The sequence below is a fragment of the Phyllostomus discolor genome, chromosome 5 (genome assembly GCF_004126475.2).
Source record: "Phyllostomus discolor isolate MPI-MPIP mPhyDis1 chromosome 5, mPhyDis1.pri.v3, whole genome shotgun sequence".
Taxonomy (NCBI): Eukaryota; Metazoa; Chordata; class Mammalia; order Chiroptera; family Phyllostomidae; genus Phyllostomus; species Phyllostomus discolor.
Genome location: NC_040907.2, coordinates 163,372,682 through 163,397,635, shown reverse-complemented (window position 1 = coordinate 163,397,635; position 24,954 = coordinate 163,372,682). Strand labels below are relative to the sequence as shown.

General features: G+C 41.4%; 1 protein-coding gene and 1 pseudogene across 1 annotated transcript in view; one reads left to right on the top strand and one right to left on the bottom strand.

Annotated features, from left to right (window-relative positions):
* TDRD1 (tudor domain containing 1) overlaps positions 1 to 13,800 on the bottom strand; it is a 33,498-nt gene extending 19,698 nt beyond the window's left edge. Inside the window, exons 1-11 of the mRNA XM_036027528.1 lie at positions 13,792 to 13,800; positions 13,251 to 13,581; positions 11,077 to 11,135; positions 7,153 to 7,297; positions 5,396 to 5,501; positions 4,631 to 4,691; positions 3,633 to 3,737; positions 3,226 to 3,408; positions 2,543 to 2,686; positions 1,845 to 2,016; positions 692 to 778 (exon numbers count right to left, since the gene is read on the bottom strand). Coding sequence (XP_035883421.1) covers positions 692 to 778; positions 1,845 to 2,016; positions 2,543 to 2,686; positions 3,226 to 3,408; positions 3,633 to 3,737; positions 4,631 to 4,691; positions 5,396 to 5,501; positions 7,153 to 7,297; positions 11,077 to 11,135; positions 13,251 to 13,581; positions 13,792 to 13,800 — 1,402 coding nt within the window. The remainder of the gene's footprint in view (positions 1 to 691; positions 779 to 1,844; positions 2,017 to 2,542; positions 2,687 to 3,225; positions 3,409 to 3,632; positions 3,738 to 4,630; positions 4,692 to 5,395; positions 5,502 to 7,152; positions 7,298 to 11,076; positions 11,136 to 13,250; positions 13,582 to 13,791) is intronic.
* Positions 13,799 to 14,523, top strand: LOC114497037 (annotated as a pseudogene).
* Positions 14,524 to 24,954: the final 10,431 nt, after the last annotated feature.

The window sequence follows — 24,954 nt, the reverse complement described above, 5'->3', positions numbered from 1 at the left end:
CTGGCACAGCACATACTAGGGCAGCACAGGCTACACCAGCTCAGTGTGCGTAAGTGCACTGCACCATGCCTGCACAAGGACAACATCACCTGACGACACATTTCTCAGAACACCCCCGTCGTTAAGCAGCACACAACGGGACCTGGTAAACGAGCAAAGTAAAGGAGAAGGAGACTCCAGGAAAGGACACAGCAGACCAGGCAATGAGAAAACGAAGTGATCAGAGCAAAACTTCTGGGTTCTCATTCAACCAAATGAAAAGGGAACACATGCAAATAAAAACTTAAAGAGAAACACCATCCTACTACAACAGGATGTTACAGCCCTGTTTACCATTGCTGGAACACCCAAATAAGGAAGAAAAACAAATTAAATTAAGGAAATGTTAGTTAAAAATCCCTCAACCCAAAGCGTTACTAGATATTTAGTACTTTGTTAACCTCTGATAATTACCATGTCAAGGATTAATCTGAAAGATAGGGAAGAATTAGGCAGGGGAGACTGAAAATAGAAATAAGGTACCTACTAAATACAAAATGCCACCTTTCATGAATAAAGTTTATAGAATGATTAGCATTTCCATTAATCTGACACTGACAGATTACATTTTTCTACGTTTTTCTGTCTAGCAGAGAAGACACTCTTTGATAACTAAGTTACGACGCCGTCCACTACTAATGTGTATACTCACTCTGAGCTGCACTTGGCTTCTCAGGACTCTGTCCCTCAGGTATTAAGCCATATCCCATTTCCACAAGCACATGGTCTAAGAGTTTTCCTACAAGTGATTAAGAAAACAGATCTACACTGAGATATATACTAAATATTAAGGAAAGAATAAATAAAAATGAGTCATAATTACATGATTTAGAGATTATAGCTATTAAAACCCTAGCATATTGCTTACTAGTTCAGTTTCCACATACAAAAATATGTTTTAGTGATGCTCGGCTTTAAAAATTGAGGCAAAATTCTCATCATCACTTGAAAGAAAATTTAATGAAAAGATACCACTTCAAAATTGTGATTGCCAAGAAAGAGTTAGCACCTCCACACTGGCGTGCTCAGGAAGACGACGCTGATGGGGGAAACAATGGCTTGAACACACAAGACTGCTACTGCTCAGACACGAAGTACGGCTGCAACAAGGGTCAGCCGGCACTTCCGCTTCTCTGAGGTCACAACAGACGTACGCAGCAATGAAACAAAACACAGATTTTTATACTTAATTTCACAACAGGATTAACTGCATTTTCTGTGAAGTTACTAACCGACCGTGAGCCCCTAAAAGTAGCAGAGTGAGACCCTGGAGACTGAGCAGCAACCACAGGCACCCCAGGAAGAAGGCCCCTTTCAACCCGACACACAGCCGGAGTGGCAGAGCAGGATCCCGAAGTGCTTCCGCTTCCACAACCCGAACACTGTGTACTTACAGTCTGGATACTAACGAAATACAGTTCCGAGAAGGTTGTTCCAAGAAAAAGCAATGGTGACAAGAATGAATGAATTCATGGCAAGATTTCTGAGTTCCTCAATATAAGGAGTGGGAATCAGGAGTAGATATTATATTATGGCTATATTAAAAGGATAATACGGTTATCCCATATGAAGTCTAGACCTAGCCCTTGAATCCACTCAGTTCTGTGAATCCGTGCCATGTCTGTGACAAACTGCCAACTGCAAGAGCAGGGCCAAGGCCGTGTCTTCAGTCACAGCCTGAATGACGCCCGAGCCCGGCTCACTTGGCCTCACTTCATGTTTCTATGCCTTCTCTGAACAACAGGAAGATACTAAAGAACGTATTTAGCACTCCCTCCCTTTAAAAAGAAAGAGGCAGATCTCACCGGAACCGGGCAGCAAGACATCCACGGCAAATGTAGCCACTTCTTCTTTCAGGATGTCAGCGATTTTCACAGAGCAGCACTGCTCCATCAGCAGTGACTTAATAGTTTTGATACAGTCATTGCTCCAATTCCCCTCCGCTGGGACCACACCAGCCACAAAGCATTTTATGGCCTGAAAAATTTTGCACAAGTTACTAAAAAAAATCAGTTTTTGAAAATGACATTTTCTAATTAATTATGTGATGATTTTATAAGAGAATGTGCTTCCTGCAGAAAAATTATCAAAACTCTTCAAAAGTAGTAACCAAATAAACAATTTTATGTGTAATTATTTTTCTGTTTGGGTACTCTCTTCAAAATGCTTTGACTTCTGGAACTTGAAGCTTGAGAAGTTGATAAAAGGATAATAATTATCCCTCAATTATGCATCAATTCAGGTCACTTTCAATCAGTGTAATAAACAGAAAAATACTTATTTTTAAAGAGTAGATTGATAAAATGTGCCTAAAAATGCTAATAGTTCCTCACCTGAGGTAGTAATTAAAGTAGCCACGAAAACCAATGAGTGTTTATGTATAAAAGTCTATGCCAACAGGTACTAATGGCAGGAGCAAACAAGCAAATACTATGTTCATCAAAACATTAAAAACAGCTCCTTTGGGATCCTATTAGGAATTTACAAAGTAAAAGAGACTCACACAAGGAGGAAACAAATCAATGTTTTTGTTTAGTTGCTGAATTCTGTTTATTGGAATTATTTCTTCATTTCCATAATCAATATATAAGACTTGTGCCTTCTTCTCTACTACATCGACGGCTTGTATTATTACTCTGTTCCAGGTCTGAAATAAAATAAAAATGGTACTCTACTTCAAAACAGCATTCCACAATCTTAGGTTTAAAAATCCTCAACCAATACACAGAGCATGCAAAGGAAAGGCAATAGCCTGGTTACTCTGATATTCCATATTAGGGAGTTCAATGAACAAGTTAACATAATTTCTAATAATCTTGCTAAGAAACAGCTAAAACTGTCTAATTAGGCCACTTTAACATCCATAAATATTGCCAAGCTATTCTAACCCAGCAGACTCGATGACACACTGCTGGCGCAGCGACACAATTAAGCACAAGCTCTGAGACTAGCAATCCGTCTGCAACCAGCTCTCGAGCAGCCTATAAACAGGGCTGGATGGGGAGAGCAGCCCAGGGAGGAAGTAACCCCACAGAGCCTGGAATGCGGCCAGAGGAAGAAAAACAGAGGTCTGCCCAGCCTCGCCTTGAAGCCATCTCCTGCATCATTAAAAGCTCTGGTGTCAGGTTGACAGAACCGAAGGAAAGTAAAACATCTTATTAAATAATTCATCTCAGCAGAGGTTACCTGGTCAACAGTGTACTTGGCAACGCACACTTCCCCCTTAACAGGAATATAGTCGTCCTCGTGCACTGTGTTTGCATATGTTTCCTTTAGGCTCGCAGAGAGTCGGTTCATGTACTCTAAAACTTCGGAAGAATACAACTGCACATAAAAGTCACCTGGGTGTTTGAATTCAGTAACTGTACCCTTTCAAAAACAGAAAAGACGCCGTAATTCACTGGGAACACAAGCAAATGTGAATTTATTAACGCTTTATGATTAAGATACAGGAAGTGTTGCAGACAGTTTTTGCAATTTTTATCAATTTCATCAGATGATATTTTGTAGCTACCTTATGCATTCAAAATAGAAAAGGAAATAAAATCTATAGTTCTTTGGATCTCTGCCTATGAAAATTAAACAATAAATACCTTTATTTCCATGGTTTTCCTGAGTTGTAGACTTCTCAAATCAGAAAACATTATTTTATCAGCACAAATGGCTATTTCTTTAGTAACTCCAAGTGGATAGTTACTCTGGTTTAACAAAAAAAACACACAAATGAGTTACATGCAAGCACATGTTTCAGTGAGACTGTGCCCATTATCTACTGGAATCAAGGTCAAAGTGGCCTGGCTCTTAGGCCTGAATAAGAGAACAGCACACACCTTCAGGAGTCCCTAAAACTCACTGTTCACAGGCCATGTGCAGAGCGCTGGGATGACCCACGAATCATGCCATGACGATGAAGAGAATGTTGAGTTTCTTAAAAGGGGTGGGGTGCTTTAAGTTTGCACTTGGTAACATTTTTGGAGGAATAACTATTCGAGGCAGACTATACATGTGTTTCTGACAGGGACTGAGAATTCATGGATCATTACATTTCAGCATGGCAGTCCCTGGTTGGAGACTGCCTTTCCGGCCCCTCACTCAGAGGACTTGGCCCTAAGGACAGGGGAGCGGCCATCCTGCCATGGAGTAATACCCACTCCCACCCCCTTGCACAGAATAAAACTCCCAGGAACCCCTGAGACGTGCACAGACAGCTTTTTTTAAAGTACCAGCCAGACAAGGCTACAAGTGATCTATAAATGAGCCAGACATAACCAACAGTCTTCAGATTACGAATGATTTAGCCCACACAGCTGTCTAAACAGGAGCACACAGTTAACAGAAAACACGCCCACCAGAGAACGGGGCCCCATTAGAACCCGGTGCACGAGGCCGGAGCACGTGCAATGCAGGGCGGCCAGGACAGGACTCTCTCCAGTCCCTGCGGTTTCACGCTGAGAAGAAGGCTGTGCGTGACCCCTTCTCAGTGACCCCAGCGGTCACCAAACCAATCGCTAGGGTGTATGGATTTACTCGGCAAGACACCTTTGTTCTTACATAAACACTGGTGAAATGTAGAAATAAGTCTGTATCATACCTCATTTTTCACTTCCATGTTCTTTGTTTCAAAAGGTGATTTATCTTTAAATTTGTGGAAACTGAAATAAAGCAATTGATTATAATGTTTATAGTACAGAGCCAATCAAGAGTAAGGGCCACAATTATGTTAAATTCAATTCTCAACCAACAACATCCAGAAAAACAGCTTCTTCCAGACAGAATCGCCCTAATGCAACATGAAATAACCCAGCACCGTCTACAGGACGGCCCGCCCTGCGCACAGGAGCGCTCCTTCCGAAAGCTGCTCTGGGCAGGGAGAGGGCCCCAGTCTCCGAGCCTCGGTTTTCTTCTCTAACGGAGGTACCCCTCCCTCACCTAGCGGTAGTTTTGAGGATCAAAGGAGGCTATAAATGTGGAACTGTCTGGTAAACTGGTAAATAGCACACAAGTAAGATATATGTATTTCAAAATCATAATCCAAGAAGCACTGTGAGAGTTCTACACCTTAGTAAGCTTTAGTTAGGCATATATAATTAAAAGGGCTTTTTAAAGCTCCAATCATTTAAAAAGTCACTTAAGGTTTTAACTCTCAATATGTGCAACCTAATAAAATTGTATTCATGAAAACTTTTAAGTTTGTAGAGCTGTTGATCACTTCAGATTTGCACACTTCATGTTATACCTCAATAAATAAGTACGAAGTAGTAACTTCTACAGAGTCATGGCCTGCTTACTTGATTTAATCTCTATACTACCATAAATGTTTAAATATTCTCTAGCGAATAAAAACACACACACTTACTTGTGCTGCACAGGTTTGCACACGATGCTGTGTGCTGGCCAGTCTCTCCTCTGGCACGCTACGGAACAATAGTACGTCTGCTTGCATTGGGAACACCTCAGCGACCCTACGGAACACAGCCCGTGTAACATTTTATTCCAAGTATCTGCTGCCAGAGTAGGACGTTTTCAAAGACCAGACATATCAAATAGCATTCTACAATCACATCAAGGATACTTGAAGAGGCTGATGCTGTTTATAATTGTTACAGTTAAACTTTCAAAGCTGTCCCAAAACGCAGATGGAAACGCGAGGGAGGGCAGACTGCACACATGACTGACGCAGAGCCCAGAGCACACGCTATGAGAGGAACAGCCGAAGGAGACAGAAAATCTGCGGCAGTGAACACAGGCTTGTGCGGGCAGACTCTGACATGGCTTACCCTGTGCCATGAAAAAAATATAAAAAAAACAATGAACAGAATCACAACTAGAAAAACCCAGGAAGCTGTTGAGATAAAGTATCTTTAAAAATCCTATCAGTATTCATGCTGAAAAATAGCAAATTATCTAAAAAAAAAAAAAAAACCCCACAACAAAACCAAGCTGGCCTCAAATGCCTCCACTCTTAAAAAGAAATAGGGCTGAAAAAGAGGCACTAATATCCAAACAGCCAGCAAGCACACGAAAGACTGCCCTAGATCATTGAGTATGAAGGAGATGCAAATTAAAGCCACAAGGGGACTCCACTGCACGCCCACAAGAAGGGCTAAAATTAAAAAGACTGAAAACCCCTAATGTAGACAAAGATGTGAAGGAACCGAATGCATTTTACATTACCGATGGAAATGTAAAATGAGACTGCTTTCGAAAATGGTTTGATTGTTTCTTATTTCTTACAAAGCTAAACATATATATATACCTACCCTTTTGGCTCATCAATTCACCTCCTAGATATGTACCCAAGAGAAATGAAACTCGTGCAAAAATATGCACAGAGCTCTATCTGTAACAGTCAAAAAACAGACACAGCGAAAGGTTCCAACAAAAGGACAATAAACAAATTGTGGTAGCTCGGGCCAGCTAGTACAGATGGCTCGAGTGTTGTCCCAATATGCCAAAGCTGCAGGTTCGATCTCCGGTCAGGCGCATACAAGAAACAACCAATGAATGCATAAATAAGTGGAACAACAAATCAAAGTTTCTCTCTCTCTCAAAAAAAAACAAGCAAGCAAGCAAACAAAACCACAACAGATCATGGTATAATCGTACAATGGAATACTGCTTTGAGACAAACAAAAATTATTAATGTACATCTAACAGCATGGATGAATTTCAAAAATATCATTCTAAATGAAAAAAGCTTTATACAAAAGAGTCCATACTGTATGATTCCATTTATATGACATTCTGGCGAAATAATGTATGATAAAAGAAAAAAACAAAGCAAAACAGTGGTTACCTCTGGGGAGCGAGCTGAGTGAAAAGGGGCATGAGGAAACTTTCTGAAAGGAGGGAAACATTCTATATCTCAATACGGGTGTGAGTTTCTACATTTCAATGCGTGGAAGGTTTATCTCAAAAAGCTATAAAAAATAGGTAAAGCAGCAGTAAGAGCGGGAAAGGAGAGACGAACAAATGGCAGTATGCTGATAGCTGGGTACATGATGTATACACACCATACTATTCCGTTTATACTTAATATAGTGTAAATGTCCTGTAAAGTGTTTTTCGAATGTGCAGAGGAAGGATTAACACAACTGAGAGCGACGTGCTTACCAAACAGGCCACAGCGATGGCAAGTGGTCGACCGAAAAGGAGGTCCTAAGGAGTTGAAGAGTGCTGGATTATTTATGGACAGGGAATTCGGACCCAACTTGTGTATTTTTTTTGACTTTGCAGGAGACACACTATTGCTAGGCTTCTATTAAGAAAAGAGAATAGCAATATTAAAACTTGGTAATACCATTTTAAAAAACACTAGCTTTGGAATTTCCTCTTCTGGGAAGATGAAGGTCTACATTTCCCTCTTCTTCCCACTAAATACGATGGAAAACCCTGGACTCATGAATAAAACAAACATATGCCGACTCTGAAAGGCAGTGGACAGGCTAGGAACCCTGGGACCACAGAAGAACATGGCGATGGGTTCCCGAGTTCTCTTTTCGCCTCCTGTGCCCCAGACTTATGGGAAAGTCAGCAACCCAGAAACATCACAAGGTTAAGACATAAGAGCCCCAACCAAAAGCTCACTCTCGCTAGGCAAAAGACCAGGAAATGGGCTGCCCAGTGAGACGGAAAACTTTTATCAGTAACTACGGTTCTCTAGACCAACACCGCAGGAAAAACCGTGGCCCCACTTCCACCAGCAAAGGTAGAGCAGGCAGCTGAGACTCTCTATTTTACCAGGCTATAAGGAGCTGCCCACCCTCCCACCAGGGAGGTACCAGAGAAGGCCAACGGAGTAGGAAGCCCACGCTTCATCCCTGCAGGGTTTCCCACAGGAGGTCACATGGGAGCCCGGACCTCCATGTGGCAGTAACGAGTGTCACCCCCACACCCCCAAGCCACCACCACTGGGTGGTGTTAGAGGACACTTAGGGGATGGTTAGGACATTTCTACCACCCTTCAACAGTACTGAGTGCCTCCAAACCCTCCCACCTCCACACCTCCCTCTAGCCAGCCAACTCTCGCCCCACGTTACCCCACCCTCACCCCACAGTGGATGGGTGAGCACACCCCCTTGGTGCCAACAGAGGCTGAGAGGGAGCCTGGACACCCACTCCCACCTGGCAGCACCCCTCTCCTGATGGAGCAGTGTCAGGGGAAGTTGGCTAAAAAAGAAATTTAAATAACATATAGAGTTTCATAACATAATACCCAAAATGTCTCAGTTTCAATAGAAAAACCTGTCTACTAAAACCCAGGAAAATCGTAAGTGAATAAAAAAGTGAAAAGATGCTAACATCAAGATGACAGATGTTAAATTTATCCAACAAAAATTTTAGAGCAGCCATCAATACTTCAACAAGCAATTATGAACATGCTTGAAACAAAGGATCAGTGAGTCTCAGCAAAGAAATATTGCATATAAGGAAGAACCAAATGAAAGTTTTAAAACTGAAAAGTACAACAGCAGAAACACATCAGGGGACTCAACAACAGAATGGAGGGAAAAGAGGGATGAAATGGTGAACCTGAAGATCAAACTATAAAACTTGCCTAATCTGAACAAGGGGAAGCAAAGAGAGCGGGGAAAATATGAATGAGTAGAGCCTTAGGGCCCTATGTGACTGTAAGAAAAAGTCTAACATTCGAGTCTTCAAAGAGGCTCAGAAGAAACAGAGAAAGAAGGCAGGGCTAAAGAAGTACTCAAATAATGACCAAAGCTTCCAACATTTGGGTAAATCTACAAATTTAAGATGAGCAAACCTCAAAGAGAATAAACTCAAAGAGCTACACACCAAGACACACCTTAGTCTAATTTCTTAAAGCTAAAGACAGCAAAAAAGCTTAAATGCAGACAGAGAGAGAAATGACATCTTACATAGAGGGGAAGAACAATTCCATGGAGAACAGATTTTTCATCAGACACCACGGAAGGAAGTGGCACGACAGTTTTTAAGTGCTGAAAGCGAGGAACTGTTAACTAAGAAACTTATCCAGGAAAATTTATTTCAAAAAATAAAGAGAAAATCAAGACATTCTCAAATAAAACAAAGAGATTTTTGTCACCCAGCAGATCTATCCTAAAAGAATGGTTAAAGGAATTTCTCTAAATGTAAAGGGAATGACAAAGGAAGAACTATTGGGACAAAAGATTCATGTACAGGACTTATAGGCTGAAAACTGCAAAGTGAAAGGAAATCTAAATAAATGGAGAGACAGATTTGTCTCCATGGATTATAAGATTCCACAGAGTAAAGATATAAATAATCTTCAAATTGATATATGTTTAAAACAATTTCTAGCAAAATCTCAGCAAGATATTTTGTAGACCTAGACAAGATTATTCTAAAAATGTGTACCAGTAGGCAAAAGAAATAGACTGGCCAAGACAATTTGAAAAAAAAAAATCAAAATAAACTGGGAAGAACAACTCTACCCAACTTCAAGACTTACTACGTACGTAGCTCCAGTACCACTTGGTCTTGTGGAGGAATAGACCCCTAAAGCAACAGAAAAGGACAGAGAATCCAGAAGAGGCCTACACAAACACAACCAACTACTTTTTGAGAAGTGCAAACGCAATGCAGTGGAAGATGGAGTATTTTCAACAAATGCTGCTGAAGCAGCTGGACATTCCTAGTCTAAGTGAATGAATGAACGAATAAATAGATAAGTCAACCTCAACCTAAGTAGTTAAGATTAACTCAAAGTGGGCCACAAACTTCAATGCAAAACTTAAATAAAACCTTTTGGAAGAAACCTCAATTTTTTTCTGCAGCTAAAGTAGAATTCTTGGACCTGACCCCAAAATGACTCCAGAAGCGCAACCCATCTCTGGAAGCACTGACCGGGACTTCACTGAAATGAAACAGCCCTGCTGTGCTAAACACTTCGGTACGAGAATGAGAAGACAAGACACAGACTTGGAGAAAATATTTCTGAATCATGTATTTAACAAAGAACTACAATCTGGACTATATAAATAATGTTCAAACCTCAGCAGTAAAAAAGTAAACAATACAAATAAGAAAATGGACAAAAGACATGAAGAAACATTTCACCAAAACGGACACCCAGATGGCAAAAAAGCACACGGAAGGATGTTTATCATTAGCCATTGGGGAGACACAAATTAAAACCACAATGAGCTATTACCACACACCTGTGAGAATGGAGAAACTAAAAATACTGATACCAGCAAATGCTGTTGAAGAGGATAGATGCAGAAAAACTAAGACCACTCACACATCCTCAGTGGGAATGTAAGGGAGTAGGCAGCTTCTTGAAAAACCAACTACGCAACTACTATATTTCCCAGAAATTGCACTCCTGGGAATTTATCCTAGCGAAAAAAATCCTTATGCTCACATAAAACCCTGCACACAAACAGCAGTTTTGGTTGCATTATCGCAAAACTGGAAACAATTCAGATGTATGTAGTTCGATGCAAGAATGGTTGAACACGCCATGGATTATAACTCATCAATAAAAAGAATCAAACTACCAATATTGCCAACAACCTAGACGAATCCCCACAGAATTGTACACTGAGTGAAAACATCCAATCCCCAACTGATTCCATTTATATAACATCCTAGAAATGACAACATTTTGGAAATGTGGGTTAGATAGATTACTGGCTGCCGGCGTGAAGGAAGGAAGGAAGTATGGCCATAAAAAAAAGGCACCCGGGGGCTCCTCACAGTAATGGCAATGCTCTGTGTTTTGAGTATCGATGTCGATGTTCCAGCTGGGGTACATTATACTACAGTTCTGCAGCCTGCTACCCTAGGGAGAGACCGGGTGAAGGCTACACAGGACCTCCATTATTTCTTGTAATTACACATCAATCTACAATTACTGAAAAAGAAAAGGTGATTTTTTTTTTTACAAAGTACTAGGTTCAAGAAAAGGAAGTTAGACCTTAAATAATTCCTGAATATTGAATAATTCTTTATTAATGTAATAACATAAACATGTTTAGAATCTGTCACCCAACAAAAACACCAAATAGAAAAAAAAACATAACTTACACTATTTGCTTCTTTGGGTGGTGAATTATTCCCAACATTTAATGGTGACACTGACTTTCCTGGGGAGGAAAAATATAAAAACTGATAAAAGCTGAATATTAATTTATTCCCAATAATGTAAAATACCGTAATTGGGTAACATTGAAATAATAAAGCTATACCATAATAGTCTTAAAGCTACACTATCAATATTTGTCTGAAATTTCCTTGACTACTCCTCCTCTCATTGTGAACTTTTCTCCATTTGCTAAGGGAGTGATTCTCAGACTTCTTGGACTCAGAACACATTTACATTCTTAGAAATCACTAAGGACCACAAAGAGTTTTTGTTTACAGGGTTTATTTTATCAATATATATTCTCTATAAGACTAAGAATTAGAAATTTCAACTAAGAACTTAAAATTATTTACTTTAAAAATTACAAATGCATTAAAGGTTGACATAGTTTTTTAGAAAAAAAAAAAAACAAAAACTTTATTTTCCAAAGGGAGAAACACTGTAGGAAGAGTGGCGCCTGCTTTTTACATTTTTGCTCATCTCTCTGGCTTAATCAACGACAGCTGGATCTGCCTATCTGCCTTCCCAGTCACCTGCTGGAACGTGCTGCTTGGACTGAAGTACCTGAAGAAACTCGGGCCTCACACAGATACGTGGTCGCAAAAAATAAGTATTTAACGGTCTTCTTAGATGACTGTGAATATTTTCTTTTAATTTCACACCGAAACTCAAGAGGCATTTTAAGGGTTAGTTGAGATGTGGCATCTAAAATCACATCAATAAACATTTCACACTTGCATTAGAATCCACTGATGTATCTCCCACTTCGAAAGCACTGTGCCCATGCACGGCAAAGCAACATCATGCAGCACTGGGCATTCGGGAAAGACTGAAAAACTCTTGAGTTCCACAGATCTTTCAAAAGCGGACATATTTCATTACACCATATCAAAAAAAGTGTTGATGCCACCACACCTCTCACCAAAAAAGTCTTTTAAGTACTAGGAGGCTGTCAAGCTCAGAGGGATAGATACAGCTTTCCTACAATTTTCACTTTTGCTTGAAAACTTGAATTTTAGCTTGAGCAACAAAATATGATCAGCTCTTTTCCTTGAAGTGACAGGCTCAGTTCATTTTTGAGAAAATGCGAGATATCTAAGTCTGAATAATCAGTTTGTCATTCTTTTCAAGTAAAAATGACATTCCCTCCAAAAAGGTTTTCATTCACCCCACTATTCAATCACACACGTGCTTTCCACACTCAATATGCAACAAGAGTGAGAGGGATAACACCCAGTCTGTCCCACAAAATACTAAAAAATACCTGTAGACAAGGTCAAGAGTCATTAACAATTCATCCTGCTTCATCAAGGACATTTGTAAGTAAAACTGTCATCCCTGGTTTTGTCTTAATTACAAGTGGATGGCCATGGAAAACTCAATGAGCACTAGCCCAGGCTGGTGTCTCTGCCTAAAGTTGAGCTAATCAAATGCCAACAGTTTACCCACCTTTGTTTTTGCACATCAGTGTAAAGTCAGCACAACCATTACAAAAGGGAAGACAGTCTTTTAACCTTAGTAGAGAAACAGATTTGCCCTGTCAGGGAACCCCAGGAGCCCAAGGGCCACACTCTGAGAACTGTGTCACCATAATGTTAAAAGGCCGCATCTCATATAGGTTCAAAGATGCTAATTTCCACCAGGGTTCAGCCTCCTTAAAAAGGTTTTCAGAATTAGGATTAAAGAACAATTTTTAAAGTAAAATGAATCAAGTTAATGTCTTAGAAATATCTTTGTGAGCTATTACATGCATAAAGCCACCGCTATACTACATTTTTAAAATATGGCCAATCTTTAGAACACCCATAAAAAGTCAAAAGTGTTTGCTTCCTACATTCCCAGACCAAATAGCTCTCTGCGGTGGAACAATCTCGTCTGCAGACATTCTCTCCCCAGAAACCCTTCCTCTGATCAACCCAGCTAAAGGTGGCTAGGTGGTACCGGGTTTTCCCTTCTAAATCAGTATTTCAATGCAGACACTGCATGGTAGCCACGTGGCTATTGTGTTAATAGCCCACTGGCATATATATACATGTGTGTGTGTATACATACATATTTGTGAAAAGTCAAAGAAGCCATCAAAACAAGCCGTGTTAAGCCCATGGTTTAAACTCACCTGCCGACAACGGCTTCCTGTCTCCTTCGGATCCGACCGCCTCCCCGCTGATGCTATGAGGGTTTGAGGATGCTGCATTGTCTTCCTGACTAGCCAAATACTGTCTGGTTTGCTCACAAAACAAAAAATTGCTTTTTTTATTTCCACTCTCTGGGCTTTTCAGCCTGAAATTTGGGTGGTTAGAATGTCCTCCGGGACTTCTTGAGGAATCATGTGGTAGAAGCTTGCTTTCGTTTTTCTCAAAATTAAACGGCTCTGTCATTTTACAAGTAGATGCCTCCAAATTATTTCTTGACATCACATTAAGCGGCAATTTAACATTCACAGAAGTCTAAGGGAAGAAATGTATGTAAAAGGCAACATTTAGTTATGAAAGTAGAAGCACTGCAGACCCAGGTAACAGATAATTCTCGTGAACAACGCTCAAGCAGATGCAACCGTGACATCAAAGCCTGGCCTACAGGCACAGAAAGAAAACGCTACTATCAGTAAGTACAAATTCCAGGTTTAACACAACTCAACAAGATAGCCGAAGACTAACTCCAGACATGAAAAGAGCAATCTCAGAGCTCCACACCATCCCTTACTTTTGAAAGCTTTGGAGACCAGGGGCCACTAAGCCGTGGAGGTGCAGTCCAGGACAGTTTGAGAGACCAAGGCCGGTCAGGGCTCCCAGCACCCACCGGCACCGACAGTGCGCACAGTGCCCTGCTCGGCCCCCAGGGGCAGTGGAACTGATCTGCAGGCTCACTCAGTGCAGGACACCCAGCCAGGGAGCGAGGCGGGGCCTCGGGCCCTCTGGGTCTGTCTGAGACCTTACTCCAGAGCAGCCACAGGCACAGCCATCCCAGTCCCCAGCCCCTTTCGGTCCCTGTCGCGCTGCCTTGCCTCGCCGCCCACCTCCTCTGCCTGTCACGCTGGAGCATCTGAGCTCGCTGCCTACTCGAATGGATTACAAGGGCCAGAAGCTAGCTGAACAGATGTTTCAGGGAATTATTCTTTTCTCAGAATAGTTGGATTTATCTATGGGTACTACCCGGACAGTTCGGGTGAACAATCTATATATTTAGGGCTGGATTTGCTTCTTCGTGTCTGCTGACACTTTCTCCGCAGACCCCCTGTCACTGGACCAAGTGGTAACCCCTTCAAGACTCAGGCACAGAAGACAAGAAATCAGGGGAAGAAAAATTAAGAGGCATGCTAAAAATAACTGGAGTTTTCATGACTCAGCTTTACTGCTGCACCTGCTTGTGGATCATGGGAGATAAGCTAACTTTTCACATCCAAAACACGAGCTAATAACCACCTATGCTCTCACAGGACAGCTGAGTATAGGTTTTGTTCTCTTTGTCTCTCCCTTCTCAGTTGGGCTTTGATTTACACATACTTCGGACTGCTTCGTAATCTTTCTCTGAAATGGAGAACAGAAAACACATGTAAAATTTCTTTCAGGTCTACAAAAATAATGAATACATGTATATGCCCCATTAATGGTTGTATACAATTTAATTTATCAAAGTTTATAATTCATTATTAGCTAAGCTGTTTTAGTGTTTTCCATGAAAACTCAAATAGTGCAAAAACACCCCTTGAAACAAAGGAATTGAAAAGGACTTTCATATTTTAAAAGAAATAGCTTTAGCCTACACCTTGCAACTTAATGGTGAGATGTAACAGAGGTTACTATTTAATTGGGCTCATCGCCTACCCTTCTGGCCTCTCAGAATCCCCCCGCCCTCTCATACCGGATGCTCTGCACGCCCGACCTTGGGTATGCTGAACCCACTGGGCTGGCCAAAAAGTCCGTCATGTTGTTTCCATTTGATGCCTCTAGAGTTGCTTGGTTGTCTTTAACTTCATTCCAAAAAATTTTATTAGATTGTGTATTGTGACAGCTGTCATATCAGTGTGCATTTTTAAGAAACTTATCAAAATTGGTGAATTTATGTGCAGCTATTTTGATATGGAAGATGGAAGAAGATACACAACATTTTTGGCATATTATGCTTTATTATTTCAAGAAAAGTCAAAATGCAACTGAAACAAAAAAAGATTTGTGCAGTATATAAAGGAGGTGCTGTGATTGACTGAATGTGTCAGAAGTGGTCTGCAAAGTTTCTTGGTACTACTGACATTTCGGCCAAATGATTCTTTGCCCTGGTGCTGTCTTATGCATTTGAAGATGTTCAGCAGCACCCTGGCCTCTACCACTAGAAGCCAATAGCAGGCGATAGCTGACATACTCAGAATATCCAAATCAATAAAGTTACTGGTAAAAATGAAAAAATGTATCTTTTTATGTTATGGGAAAAAATGTTAACGGACTTTTTGGCGCACCCAAATGCCATCCAGAATACCCTTGCCCTCACCTCCCTGGTAAATGCTTTCCTTCCTTGTCATCCTTCACAGTTTTCCTCAGCTGTCCCCTATTTCTTGCGTCTTCCCCAAAACCTCTGCTTTGAGAAACTTCCCTAAATGTTAATTTCCATCTACTGCTTTTAAAGCACTTATCTATGTGCGCTTTTCTCTGAAAATAAGGCACATATGTGTATATTGTTGCAAAGTGCATCTGAGAAACCTCTTTCCAGAAATTATGCCGGTGTGTTACTACCCTCTTAATTCTAAAAACACTCAGTGTCCTGCCCAGGGGATGTAATAAAAGTGGACAAACAACTCCTTTTGAAGCAGTGACCTACAGCTTTGTCTGCAGACTGCAGGTAAAACTTTTGCCCACCTTCCCAAAACTGTTCAGGAAAAAAAAAAAAAAAAACACAGAGACCTGAAACTAGCAAGAGTCACATCTAAGTATTACTTTGTTTAACATTGTGAGAAGACAAATGGCAGAAAAATTCTCCCTCTTGGTGTCCTGAAACTTTCATCTCATTTTCTGCTTTAAATTAGGCCTCACTTAATCCAGTGACAATCCAGAAAATAATGAAAAAACAAAAAGGATATACACAGGCACACTCAGTGGTGGGGAAACTCGCAGTGGATCGGATCCTGGGAAGGTCCCTAACAGTAGACCTGAAGAGGGCCAGCTACAGTGGGAGACCCTGCACAGCCAGGGAGAACACACCTGTAGCAATAAGCACACCTGATCGGGAGGATCAGACTGAGAACTATTCAATATGATGTAGGCTATAGTAAGAAGACAGCAATACTGTGAAATTACAAAAGGAAAATAACCTCTAGGGGAATTGGGTCGGGATTCACATACTGGGTAATTCTAGACTCTGCACAAGTAATATAAAGAATGTGCATTAAAATATCAGGGTAACTACCAGGAGAATAAAATAGAATGCATAACTATAAAAATAGAGCAAAAACAAAGCCTCGATCCAACAGAAAAAAAAATTCAAAAACAGTAAACAGAAACATGAAATGAGATGACAGAACCAAGCCCAAATAATTAAGTATCAGTGATTTAGTCTCAACACAGGAAAAAAGAGACCCAAAATAAAAACATCCACCTTGCTGTTATGTGCCAAAGGCACATATAAAACACAATTATATGGAAAGGTTGCAAATAAAAGGACTAAAACATGTGCTACACAAATAACCAAAATAGAGGTGGAATGCTCTTATTAATAAAACAGAACTAAAGAGTTCAAAGAACTCTGACTCATAATAATGAAGGAGAAATTCAGTCTGCAATGATAAGGACATTAGTCAAACAAACAAAAAACCATGCTAAATATTCTAGAAACAATCAACTTGATCCACCAAGGACCAATACAACCAAGAACACTCCCTTTTCTGATACTGAGCATATACTGGACCACAGGCCACTCCAATTAACTAAAAAAACAAAAACAAAAACACCTAGTACCATACAGACCTTGCTTACTCCTCACACTACACGCAAATGTACATCTCCGACTTTGCTTCCGAGACCATCAGTCTGCAATTAGTTCGTGAAAGGGTTAAAAGTTTTTGTTTTTTCAGTTTAGTTTAAAAGTTCTAAAGTAGCACCAAGGGAATGATAGCAACATGGTGATAGGTACAGTTAAAAACTTACAAAAACCACTAACGGGTCCAGGCAATAAGTATTAACTCGAAAATGATAAATTTAATACCTTTTAAATAGTGAAAATATCCAGCTGCTGGCACACACACTGTGGCTGAATGGCCCCCGTGCCCTCCTCTACCTCTGAGTTGCCAGTGTGGGTGAAACAGTGTTGTCCATGTTCAAAGTTCTCCTGTGTGAGACTTCTCAGAAAGCTCTGTCCTTTTCTGTTGGGAACCGCCCTGCCTGGTATCAGAAGCTGTAACCCCCACCAGGGCTAAGGCTGAGGGAGTGACCTCAGACCTTAAGCCAGCAAGGAGACAAAAGCTTATCTCCCTGGCAGGAGTACTGCTTCTGCTCCTTTTACTTCATCCATAACTGGCCCCCAATGCTTGGGCGGTTAGCCAATGATGGGTAAGATTCCCCAAAGGGGGAATGATCTAAGACAGGCACGATCACGTTGGAGGCCCCCAAGGGAGGACTTTGGGGGCTACAGCAAAAGGGGGTGACGGACCCTCACTCCTTGGCTTTGAAATAGCCTGAGTTCTCCTCGTCTGGGAGAAAATCTCCTTATCTCTTGGTTGCCTTACTTCCCTTGCTCCACCTAAGCCTGAAACAATGACAGGGTGGTGCTGCTCTGTGCTGGAAAGGGCGGGTTCCCCAGTGATCAGGCCTAAGAAAGAATTTGTAAAATCCTGTGAAACCTGCTTTGTTTAGGATGTTCTCAGTTGAATGATAAGGGTCCAAGGAAGAAGTAAGTTTGTTCCTCAAAGTTTTTCAGCTCTTTGACCCTGACTCAAAACAGGCCCTCAGACTTCCTTGCTACCTATTGTTTGATCCTTACTTTCTAGCAATGAGCTTTACCTGAATTCTTATGCAAACGAAACCAATAAAAAGCCTCTCCGGGGAGGGAACGGGGTGCTCTCCCCACCAGAGAGAGTGGCCATTCCGTTCCTACTTCCCCACAGGACCTGGTTGTCTCTGTGTATGTTTTTCTCATGTGTTGACGAGCCATCCACAGCGCCACTGCCGGTTGGTGATCACATCACTTACACCCAGGCATGTCCCCTGACCGGGACTTGAACAGGCGCTCAATCCACTGAATCAAACTGACCAGAGCGTTTTGGTCACTTTAAATGGACATCTATAAATACAGTATTTTGTTGATGTTCAGGATTTTTTTAATGGGATGATTTCTAGAAGTAAAATGGCTAGTGACATTTTTAAAGACTCCTTAGATACATAATGGGGCCAGAAAGTGTTTTGTCTTTTCTGTAAGATGGCTCTAGTAGCACATAAGTATCTTTAACTTCGTTTGAAACAATTTTGTTAAAATTGTATTGTGACAGCTGTCATATCAGCGTGCATTTTTAAGAAACTTATCAAAATTGGTGAATTTATGTGTAGCTATTTTAATATGGAAGATGGAAGACACAACATTTTTGGCATAGTATGCTCTATTATTTCAAGAAAGGTAAAAATGCAACTGCAACATAAAAAAAGATTTGTGCAGTGTAGGGAAAGAGTGCTGTGACTGATGGAACGTAGTTCGTGAAGTAGTTTGCTAAGTTTCTTGGTACTACTGACGTTTTGGCCAAATAATTCTTTGCCATGGTGCTGCCTTATGCATTGGAAGATGTTTAGCAGCACCCCTAGCCTCTACCCACTAAAAGCCAATAGTGGGAGATAGCTGATAAACTCAAAATATCCAAATCAATAAAGTTATTGGTGAAAATGAAAAATGTCTTTTATTTTATAAATTTTATATCCCCTTCAATAATGATTGTTCTTTTTCATTGCACCCATGCTAGGTAGAAAGTAATTCAGTTACTTCACTTTGAAATTTTTTTAATTACATATAAGCTCAAATGTTTTCCCCCTTTTGCTTATCAGTCTTCATCCTCTGTGCACCCTATTCGAGTCCTCTGCTTCTTTATTGGTGTTTATATCTACCGGGCTGCCGATAGCAATCTGAAGATCAGGGCTGGAGTGAGGACTCAAGGATACCACCAGGACACCAGGTTCTTATCATTTTCTGTGATTTCTTATGTTTATTGCTTTCTCATTGCAACATGGGTGACAGATCTTCAGTCCATGCTGCAGAAAGAGAGGGGTAAAGGACCCTGCCAGCCAAATTTGTCTCTTTATCAGAAAAGTGTGGGGGAGCTCTGTCTGCAGAGCCCCCCCATCCACCACGGATGAGAATAAGTCTATCAAGACATGATCTCCTTGGGGAGGAAAGGTGGCCAATCGCGCAAAGGAGAGGGACCAGGAGCCTGTTCCTCAATGAGCTTTTACTGGGTTCATTTACACAGGAATTCAGGTAAAGCTCATTAATCATTGCCAGGAAGTAAGGATCAAACAATAGATAACAAAGAACTCTAAGGGCCTATTTTGAGTCAGGGTCAGATAGCTAAAGAGCTGTAAAACTTTGAGGAACAAACTTACTTCTTGCCTGGACCCTTATCAGTTATTTGAGAGCATTCTAAACCAAGCAGGTTTCACAGGATTTTACAAATTCTTTCTTAGGCCTGATTGCTCCGGAACCCGCCCTTTCCAGCACAGGGCTGCACCACCCTCTGTCATTATTTCAGGCTTAGGTGGAGCAAGGGAACTAAAGCAACCAAGAGATAAGGAGATTGTCTCCCAGACGATGAGAACTCAGGCTATGTCAAAGCCGAGGAGCGAGGGTCCATCACCCCCTTTTGCTGTAGCCCCCAAAGTCCTCCCTTGGGGGCCTCCCACGTGATCGTGCCTGTCTTAGATCATTCCCCCCTTGGGGAATCTTACCCATCATTGGCTAACTGACCAAGCACTGGGGGCCAGTTATGGATGAAGTAAAAGGAGCAGAAGCAGTACTCCTGCCAGGGAGATAAGCTTTTGTCTCCTTGCTGGCTTAAGGTCCGAGGTCACTCCCTCAGCCTTAGCCCTGGTAGGGGTTACAGCTTCTGATACCAGGCAGGGCAGTCCCCAACGTGTAAGTAAATACATAATTTTTTTTAAATGGCCAAAATAATTTAGGTAAAAAAGTTAACTGTGATGCTTCTACTAGATAGAATACTACACTACCATTTAAAGCCCTATTTTTTAAAACACTGTAAAATATCTGTTAGTACATCAAATGAAAAATCAGAAAAAAGGACCCTGTATATTCAATAAAATTATAACTTCGAAAAAAGAACAAAACTCCATTTAAAAACATGAATGAAATACATTAAAATTTAAATAACAATGTGTTCTGGCATTGGTAGTTTGACAAGGGAATCTTTTTTACTGTCTTTTTTATATTCCAAACTACAGTTAACAATGAATTACTTTTACAGAAAAAGCATTGTCAAGATTAAAATATCACTGCATATTAAGTTAACCTGTTTTCCTGATGTGTGGCTACTTACTATAAACCAGGTAAAGGGCCACAGTAATATTTAAACCACAAAATGAGAGTACAGTCATCTTCTCAAGTGGGATACTTAAAATGCGCACAAACTCCAGAGAGAGCCTATCCCGACTGTATTTGTTATGCTGACAGTCAATCCATAGCGGACTGGCATCTTACTACCCCATTTCAGTCACCTATAAACAGTTATGTCTGTCTTCCAGATTATTTTAGCTAGTTCAAATGCAGGAACTAAGTCTTATTTTTTAACAATTAACAAATAAAATAACCCCCTGATTGATTACTCTCAGCATCTACCATGGTAATTTGTACAATGAGAGATCCAAAAGATACTTGTACGATACAACCATTTAAAAGGAACTACGGACCTGTTTTCACGACAACTTGGACAGGGAAAAAGAAATGCCCCGTTTGAAACTACATCTGGCAGTCTTAAATGCAGAGCTACACCATGCCATGAGGTTCACTGACATTTAATAACAAAAATTCATGCTTTACATTAACTCTTCAAAATTCAAAAATTAGTTAATGTATTTGACTATAGGGAACGACAACAACAGAATCAGTCTTCGACCCACTATAAAAAGTTTAAGCAGCAAATAAGGGTCTAAGCTTAAAAGAAGCTCCACCTACTGTGGAGAACTGAGGTAGAAGGACACCCCACTGGCCTCTGCCTATTCAGGAATTCCCTAGGTATCTACAGATACCTAGACCTGGTCTATAACTAGAAGCTTCATACACGCTGTTTCATTTTGAACACCCAATTGTATCGCATTATTCTTTAAAAGATGGTTCTCTCTCCCACCGACCGGCTCCTCTTGCTGTCCTGTGACCACAACCTTTCAAACATCTGAGTTAGCCATCATGTTCCCTCTCCTCCAGGTCCTTCGCCTGCTGATATAACACACCTTCCAGGCTCCTCACAATTCTGGACTTGCTCTAGTTTAGAAACCCTCACCTAGACAGGAATCCCCTGACTGAGCACAGGATTCCAAACACAGGCCAACAGCCAGCTGGCCAACAGAACGGAAGAAACACAACATCCCTGATTTGAACACTTCTCCAATTAGGCACCAGCTTTTGATTCAAGTAGCCAGGACTACTGTGAATACCCATAAAATTCACAGCCACCTAAATCCAGCCGGAATTTATTGTTTTTTACACTGTGTATTTATCATATGATAAATTGCCTTTTTTCTTGTTCGTGTTGGGCTGCAGATTCTGGTATACAGGCACAGAGCGGTACCAAATATTTGCACATGGGTCATGATGCCTCATGGGCTAACCTTACCCAATTTTAAAACAAGCAGTTTCCCCCATATACAATCCAGAATTTTTACATGCTACTGTTGACAAGTAAAAATTTATTAAGTAAAAATTTATTTGTGATCCTCAAATCCACAGTAATTAGTTATGTGTTTGCTTAGCTAACATGAGGTTAATTAGAGGGGTACACAATTTGTGTGTTAAAGTAATCACTGAAGTGGTGAAATGGCAGTGGGCTAGAAAAAGCAACTAACTTACAGCTCCAGCTGTAAGACAAAAGACAAAAAAAACGTAAGATGAAACCCAGGCTACGCCCTTTGTTTGTATTGCCCTTTGGTTCTGTCCTTCCTGCTTTGACCCCTACAAGATCTGAAGCTCCCTCAGGGCAAATCCTTTGTTTGTTTGTTTTTTGTTGCTGTTGTTGCTTGTTTTATCTTTGTTTTACTCCCTTGGAATCCTGCTCCTCCTTGCTTGTGGAGGGTAGGGGCATCTCAAAATAAACCAACAGTGATGTAAGCTTTCTCCTTTTCTTCCTAGAGATCACAACCTCACAGCCGGCTAACCTCACAATGAGTTAACTCTTTTAATACAAAAACAAAAAAAACAAAAAACAAAAACATGCAGCAGTTACTTAACTGTAACTTTTTTTCTTCTCTAAAGGTTGCTTTTGACTTCCTGGTAACCCTTACAGAGAGAATGGCTACTCAAAGAAAACAGTTTAACAGTTTTAAAGCCTTGAAACTCGATGAATCAGCAGAACCTGGGCTTTAAAGTTGGTCAGACCCAGGTCTGAACAGTCTCATCGTCCTCACTTAGCTGTGCCATCCCAGTGAAATCACTTTATCTTTCTAGGATTCGGTGGCTGTAAAATGTGAACAACAGTAGCAACTTCCTTATCGTTCCTAATCGTGAGCATTGAACTCAAGACTGTATGTAAACAATTTAGCGCACGTATTATTTCTAATACTTTACTCTTATATACCACTCCCACATATAAAGAATTTCTTCCACTCACATGGGACCGGTGTGCACAATTTAAGATGGAAATACTTTGAAAATTAAAATATTCCTATTCCTTTATTCCTACAGATGAAGGAGACCTGAAAAGGTGAGTACAGGAAGGAACTTGCTTCCAGCACACCTGCCCCCCCCTCCACCATCTGCACCTTACACAGCTGAAATTAAAAAAAAAAAATCCAGGTCAGATCCGTAGGGCATGCGATTTCGCATTCAGGAAGTAGCTCAACAGGGGGACCAGAAGCATCTTCCAGTAAACTGCTGAAGCCAACAGGGCAAGCACATTTACAGCAGGCGCCGATCGCCGAAAAGCAATTGGTACATAGTAGACATGCTATGAACACTTGTTGAATAAACCAGAGTTGGTTTACCCTTGTCTAAGCCAACGCTGTGGTGCATCTTCCTTTCCTGTAGAAGGGGGGGGGGGGGGTCTATTTTTGTTATTGTTTGCACCGTAGCTTTGAGTTCATCAAAGGCAATGAATCCACAGACCACATTCTTTTTAGAGAGAAGGGGGAAAAGGTCCCCTAACGGAATGTGAGCTGACTTTCACGCTTTGGAGAACCACACCCGGAAGTGCTATTTCCCAAAACCTACTGCGGGGACCTTCGCTTGCCCAGGGGCTCAATTCCTCCCCTCGCTCCTTTCCTCAAGAGGTATCCTCCCCACACCCGAACCTCCAACCCCAGACCTGCCCTTCCCAGCCGAGGCCTCCCTCACCCTTCCATCCTCTACTTCTACGCCCTGGTACCTGCTCAACGCCTGACCTCAACGCCCGATCTCAACGTCCAGCGCCCAACGTCCGGCTTCCCCAAGACCAAAGCCCCACAGCCCACACCCTTTCGTCTCCCCTGGGCCTCGGGCCCCTGACCTGCAAAGACACAAAAGGGCCACTGACCGCGACTCCTCTCTGAAGTCCAGCCGTCCTAGCGTCGGCCTGCTCCCAGGAGCCCCGCCGCCCAGCCGTGCTTCAAGGGCGCTCAGCTCGCCGCCAAAGCCCCGCCGGGCGCCTGCGCAGTCTGCACCCACGTGGGCCCCCAGTCACCTACACACGCCCTCCTCCAGCCTCAGAAGCGGAAGCGTCGTCGGGGGCCTTGGTGGTGCGGCTCTGCTCCTGGGTGGCTGCAAAGCGACGGCCTTAGGGAGTTCCTCCGCAGGCTCAGAAAGTTCCCTCGCGGAAATTGTGCTAGCTCATTCTAGGAAGGCATCCTGGAAGGGCAAATTTTGAGTTTAAGTTGGCAAACCTGTCTGTGCCGAAGTTCCTTGGGTGGTATTAATCACTTCAAGTCTTACAAGATTTTTAAAATTAACCACTGTTCCTGCCTGGTCTTGGAAACTAAACACACGTGATCACATATTTTGTTGTTGTTGTTACCCAAATAAAATATTTTTAAAAGTTTAAAACTACGGACTTTTCAAACAAGTTCCAAAAAAACCTGGTACCTCATGGACCCAATATCAACATTAGGTATTCACAGTTTTGTCGGCTTCTACCCTCCCCCGTGGTTTTGAAACAAATTCTGACTTTTTAAAAAAAAAACTTACTGATTTTTTGAGGGGGGAAATGGAGAGAAAAAAAACATCGATTTGTTGATCCATTTATTTATGCATCCGTTGGTTGATTGTCTTGTATGTGCCCTGACCAGGGATCAACCAAACTTGCCATTTGGAGGCGGATACTCTAACCAACTGAGCTATCCAACCAGGACTTGTTTCTTTTCTTTTTAAGATATTTAATTTTTTAAAACAGCATTAAATTTACAAAGTAAATTGAGAAAACAGTACAGAGTTACCACAAAAGCCACACCCGCTTTCCCGTATTACTAAAGTTAAATTAGCAGGATATATTGTTAAAATTAAGCAACCAGTATCGATGCATTACTACTCAAGTCCACAGTTACATCGATTTCATTCGTTTTTATGTGGTGTCATTTTTCTGAATCAGGATCCCATTCAGGATACTATGTTACATTTAGTTGTGGCTTCTTAGGCTCTTCTTGGCTATGGCAGTTACTTAT